This window comes from Mixophyes fleayi, chromosome 4 (genome assembly GCF_038048845.1).
Source record: "Mixophyes fleayi isolate aMixFle1 chromosome 4, aMixFle1.hap1, whole genome shotgun sequence".
NCBI lineage: Eukaryota > Metazoa > Chordata > Amphibia > Anura > Limnodynastidae > Mixophyes > Mixophyes fleayi.
In genome coordinates, this window is record NC_134405.1 from 209238372 (window position 1) to 209244942 (window position 6571).

Here is a 6571-nt window from a genome sequence, read left to right on the forward strand (position 1 = left end):
AGAAACATTCGGAAGATTGGTGTATAAAGATTTATCCAAATTGAATAAAAAGAAAAAAAGGAGAAAACATTTGAACATCACTAATAAAGAGAGACAAGCCTTAAAAGACCTTCAGAAGCATGAGAGTATTATTATTAAACCAGCTGACAAGGGGGGGAGTGTAGTAGTACAGGACAGACAGAAATACCAACAGGAGCTGGAGAGACAGTTAGGGGATGGAGCCACATATAAAAAGTTAAGAGGAGATCCATCAGAAAACATTCAGAAAAAATTACTTTTATATGTAGACAAATACTTCCAAAACGGGTTCTTGACTCAAGGAGTTAAAGAATTTATCATCATTCAGAACCCGTCAATTACGGTTATTTACACCCTCCCCAAAGTCCACAAAGATGCCACATGTCCTCCAGGTAGGCCCATAGTGGCAGGAATAAACTCAATTACCTCTAATTTGTCACAAGTGTTGGATAGATCTTTACAGACATATATGTCTTCTATAAAGTCATATCTTAGAGACACTTTGGATATTTTGGAAAAACTTAAAAAGATAGAATGGGATGATTCATGTATATTGGTGACTGCGGACGTAAGTTCGTTATACACCAGTATTAAGCATGAATATGGCATTAAAGCTGTGGCATATTTTTTGAATGCTTCCAACACTGACAAAAACCAAAGAGATTTTATAATAGAAGGAATAGAGTTAATTTTGAAAAATAATTTCTTTTGGTATGAGGATTGTTTCTATTTACAGTTACAGGGGACTGCCATGGGAACCAGGTTCGCCCCGAGTTATGCGAACATGTTTATGGGATGGTGGGAGGATAATTACATCTGGAGTGACCCCACCATCGTTTTATAGACGATAATCTGTGTGGAAGGGAGATGAAACCTCCCTGTTGACTTTCTGTGAGAAGCTCAACAGTAACCCTTTAAATATTAAATTGATTTTTAACATTAGTAAGGAAGAAGTCAACTTTTTAGATTTAAATATTTACATCCAAGAGGGGAAAATTCTAACTAAAAATTATAATAAACCAACGGATGCCAACTCCTTTATACCCATGAACAGTAACCACTATATTAAATGGTTAGAGAATATTCCATTGGGTCAATTTCAAAGAGTAAAACGTAATTGCACAGAAGTTCATACCTTTCAAGCACAGGCTGAAATTTTGAAAGGCCAATTTCTGGAAAAGGGCTATAAAGAGGAAAAATTGAATGAAGCTCTCACTAGGGTTTCTAATATGGAAAGGGAAGGATTAATGGTCCCAAAAGGGAAAAAGAACACAACTCAGTCACAAATGGGCGGGTCCAATTTACCATTTATTACACAATATAATACTGAATATAAAGAAGTAGAAAAGATCCTTAAACGTCATTGGCCCATTTTGAAAAATGATGTAGATTTGAAGGAAGTCATTCAGGATTATCCCAGATTTATATAAAAAAGCTCCCACATTTAGGAATCTTTTAGTAAGGAGTACTATTCCCAAACCACAGAAACAGTCCATTAAAAATAAAGGATTTTTCAGGTGTGGAATATGCGCAGCATGCAAGAACACCAAAAGCATGTCCAAAAAAGTCATAGCGGTAAAATCCAATTCCAATGGATACATCTACAAAATAGAGGACTTTATAACATGCGACACCAGAAATTGTATATACTTGATTGATTGGTTATGAAGAATATTCCATCACGTGGTGTTCTTTAAGTATAAAAACGCACGGGTATCTCAGGGGACACTTACAACATATGTTTGGATCCTACGGGCTGTGCTATGTTTGTTTTTCTTCTTTCCTCATGCATGCATATGGAATGGATTGATTGAGGAGGAAGATTCTCTTATCACATCGTGGATATATGCTCTCTTCTGTTCGCTAAGACTCAAAGAATATGATGTGAACTTTGAACAATATTACGTTATCAGCTATCACCATTAGCGCCATTTTTCCTTTTATTTATTTGAATATATTTATGTGTTTGTACTTATAGGGGTTGTGTGTACTTAAAGGAGAAGGGCTGCTTTGTGGTTTTGACTGCGCGGTTACACTCCTACTAGTGTTGCATTGTAATTAGAATAACATGCTTCACAATGTCCAAAGAAAACATATACATCAGAGTCTGAATAGTAAACTTGGTAAGGAACTTACAACGTAAAATCATTGTTTTTCATATGCTGGTAAATTAGTGCCTTTGTATTTGCTTGATATTGCATAGTGCCGTGTTGAATTATATATATGTTTTCAGAAAGTTGTATCCTTTACAAGCGGTTTACGTTTTATCTTTGTAACTTTATCGAGTAATCCACAGGTCTGTATGTTTCTGTCTCTAGTCAGCAATGAGGTGTATTTTCAAGTGTATTGTATTAGTTTTAAATTTCACACAATGCAGACTGATATGTTATTTGTGACACTTACTTATTTTGTCTCAAAAGATATCGCTTACACTTGAAGAGAAGCAAAAACTAGCAAAGGAACAGGAACAAGTACAAAAGCTGAAAAGTCAGCAGAAGCTGACACCTAGCACAGTGACACCTGCAGCTCCTGTGAAACAGGTATGGACGGGTGTTAGTCACTGTTGGATTATATCTGCATATAGAGGGGAGATCAAAAAGTAAAAGCATGCATTTAGAATTGCATTGAGTAAAAGGCATCAAATTATATTTATCTAGGAAAAAATAAGGTTATTCCATTTATGCCTATTAAATGTACTGTCAGAACGGATATGCAGTTAAGTAAAGGCAGTGGTCAAAACATCAGCATTAACAAAAGAGTGACGCTAAATTGGGGAGATTTTTTCTTTGTTTTTGAAAACATTGTGCTTTAAAGAGGAAAAAAACAACGTATTTATAATACTTCATATTGTGAATGTCCTCTTTTTGTACATGCATATGAAAGCAGTGTACACAGATTACTGGGACAGCAACCAGTTGGCATTGTTTATGGTTTATGGCTTCAAAACTGAACCCCCTTTCGGTCTCTGAATGCCGAGGGAGGGGTTCAGTGATGACTGTGCATGCTCTCACCATCTCTGGCTCAATGAAGGTTGTGACCTATATGAACATAGTATGTTGGGGCAGTGAATAAGCATCAAGGAGACTGTAGTAAGACATTCCTCACTGCTTGTGTTGAGTCTTACAAGTGACATTGTGCTGTGGCATTTAAATGATTGCAGTGTTGTTGACATGTCAGACTTAAGGTCACTGCAATGACATGTGCATTCTTGATTTATTGATATTTTGATGAGGTGGGTTGAAGATTTATCATTGCTGTTCTTCATTTTTCAGACAAAAGACCTGACAAAGACATTGATGGAAAACATGTCATCTCTGAACAGTCTTTCGGGCGTTAATGCTAAACCTGCTGTGGGAGGTTTTTCTCATGTCCCTAGTGTGCCTGGTAATATTGGATTTCCAGCACCAGTTGACAACATGAGTTTAAACAGAAACATACAAAATGGGCTTAACTCAAACGCAGGCTTCCAACCTTCTGGATTCAGCTTGGGGACTGTAAATCCCAACCAAAACTACTTCAGTGGCACAGTCTCCATGGGAATGAGCACAATGGCTCCAATGTCAACCCCTCCTAACTTGCAGAACTTTAACACACTTAGCAGTCCTCCTGGCATGCTGCAGCAGAACTCATATGGTAAACCCACCACTAACTTGGCACCTTTGGACAGTCTGTTTGGTTCCCAAAAGCCCAAAGTGAGCATGAACCAAATGTCACAGCAGAAACAGAATCCCTGGCTCAACCAATATGTACCGCCGCAGGCTTCTCAGACCATGAGCGGCACAGTGACACAGACTGGCATAAAGGGACAAACTGGGTTTGGAGCAGAATCCAACCCATTTTTCAACCCACAGAGCTTTACGCAGCTGCCGAACACAATGAAAAGTAGCAGTTCAGCTAGCAATGATTTAAAAGACCTTTTTGGCTAAAACAAAAACTTTCAAAGATTTTTATAATCATGGTTATTCTGCTTGGAACCTTTAAGTTCTATTCTGCCATTGTGATGTTTCATGGTTTCTGAAAAGTATGTTTTGTTTTATTACTCTTCACTTCCCAAATTTTGATCTTGTGGTTGTATGCGATAAATTGACTTCAATAATCAACCCATTTTCTTTTTGTAATGGTGTCCTTAATCTATAATAACCCATAGTATCACCAAGAAAGGTGTGGCATTAATCACAACTTATTATAAAGCAGATGAGTAGACCGCTATTGCATTTATAGATGAAACATACAGTCCCATCTGTATTCTTCAGCATAGTCTACTATATCTGCAGACCAGGATCACGGTAATTTGGTGTTTGCTATTTCAGCTATAACAATTTTTCAATTTTATTTTTTTTCATTTAAAATCTTAAAATGATAATTGCAATTTTAGAAACTGAGATTGGTGACCAATTGAGTTAAATGTTAACAAATATAAGATTAATACTACACTGCAGATTCCTCAGGGCAATACCAGATTTTGGTTTGGAAGGTAGATTTATTTTATTTTTATTTTTTTTATTTTCACTTAAACTACTGAAAAACATAAATATGCTTATTAGTAATAAGAAGCACTTTGTCCAGCCTTAAACAAGTCCATAAAAGGACTATTGTTTTCATTAAACATTCCTAAGTTTTCTGAACATGCCCTCAAGTACATGTAGCTAGAACTTCTCTTGAAATGGCCAAAATTGGGAAGACTTAAGCTTCAGAATGTGTTGAACAAGTTTCCTGTACTTTACCATTTCAACTTATGTAAAAATTGTTTACTTTAATTTCTTTCTTTAACTTTCATTTGCTACTATTAGGTTCTGTATAATTGCATATTGTATTCTCTTTATTATCTCTTTGCATTTACCAAGGTTTTTCTGAGAGCATTTAGAAGTTGCGCAAAGGGAGGCATAAGACATGTTTACATAAGTAAAAGTAGATACATTGACCATAACATGTGTAATTATTATTGCTACTATAAGTAATCTCAATTACACATAATAAAATGCAGCATGCACAAAATAACATGGGGAGTATTGGGCTTGGTGGTAAGGGTAAATGTTGCTTGTTCTGCTTGCTCTGTAACATTATCTTGCTAGCTGCAGTCATTCCCTGAATTTCTAATATTTTGTAAGTATGAATTCCTTAAGAATTGTAAATTTTGCTTTGTGTTCATAAACTGTTTCTGCTCTAGAGGTTTCTTTCTATTTTGCATTCGCTGTATATATCTGTAAACAAGTTTTATTTTGCAGTATTACAGAAACCACAGCACATGAATTTCAGAAAAAAACCCAGTAACATCCTAAAAAGTATGATGAAATGAATCAAATATACATTATTGAAATGTGTTTTCATCTAAATTACTCCGTATGTATAATTAGTATATTTAATCTGAAATAAAACCCTTGTCTCGGACATCCTATAGGTTCCATATTTCCTCTTTAAAATACTGTAAGGTAAATTTTTGTTTGTTTTGCAGTGCTTGAAGGTTGCCCACTACGCCACCGTACCTAGGGGTTCTATTTATTAAAGCAATGTGTTAACAATCATTATATATCGCAAATCGCAGCCATGCATAATGAAGCACCACTGTGATTTAAATGCCAGGGATGCTCTCGGAGCATCGGCGAAGATTCCCCTCCAGTATGAACTGTTTTTACTATTTACCAGCAGCCTATTGCTGCCAGGTGAAAGGAATAAGGAATCCAGTGAAGTCAGTTTTCTTAGGCTGCTCATACTTTAACAAATAGAATTCCTTCTGTAACACTGAATACATCACACTACAACATCTCCTTTTATTGTTACATTCTAGGATGGTATCACACACAGAGAGCGGGCCAAATCAAAGCAAGTTCGGTGACCTTGTGTACACTGATCAAATAGGCTTCATTTATATATCTGCTCTATATCTTTTGTCATGTGCTTTGTTTCATTAGACTATGTTTATCTTATTGATGTTGAAGACCACGGGGCCTTATGGTGTAAATGAATTTGTTACATGAAGATATTTAAACCTTAATTTATATATAAATGTGAATCATTGAAATTGTTTAACATGCTCTTTGAGGTTTGTGTGTCCTGTTAAAAATATTGTTGAACTTGTGTTTGTAATTACATTTTGAACAAACTGTTTATAAGGAAACCATTATTAAATGAAGCCTGGGTAATACAGTGCTCGGTAAAGGATAATTTCATGTTTTCTGTCCTGTGTTAGGGAGCAATTTGTACACAAGGTTATGCTTCAAAACAATTACTCTGGAATATAAAAGTATGCTTGAAAAAGGCAAAGCCTAATTGTTGTTTTTGTTTAAAAAAAAAAAAAGACAAGAAATCACATGTAGCAACAACATGTATTTGTATTATTACAATTTATGCTGCAGTCGCTTTTGAATGAGTTGGGTACGTGTAAGAGATGCTGACAACCCCGACAGCACATACCACAACATCATGACAGTGACTGCTTCAAAACCCAACTTGAAAGGATTGCGATGAGTAAAGATGCCGGGCGCCTTCAGTGACGTCACTTTTAAGCCCAACTGTATTGTTGTTGCTGTTAAGGTGGTAATTTAATTAAGACACG

General features: G+C 35.9%; 1 protein-coding gene across 2 annotated transcripts in view; it reads left to right on the forward strand.

Annotated features, from left to right (window-relative positions):
* The window catches only part of SCYL2 (SCY1 like pseudokinase 2), an 85644-nt gene extending 79464 nt beyond the window's left edge, over nucleotides 1-6180 (forward strand). For both annotated transcript variants that reach the window (XM_075209241.1, XM_075209242.1), the window contains 2 exons: nucleotides 2439-2558; nucleotides 3291-6180. In XM_075209241.1, coding sequence (XP_075065342.1) covers nucleotides 2439-2558; nucleotides 3291-3944 — 774 coding nt within the window. In that variant the 3' untranslated portion in view covers nucleotides 3945-6180. The remainder of the gene's footprint in view (nucleotides 1-2438; nucleotides 2559-3290) is intronic.
* The last annotated feature ends 391 nt before the right edge of the window (nucleotides 6181-6571 follow it).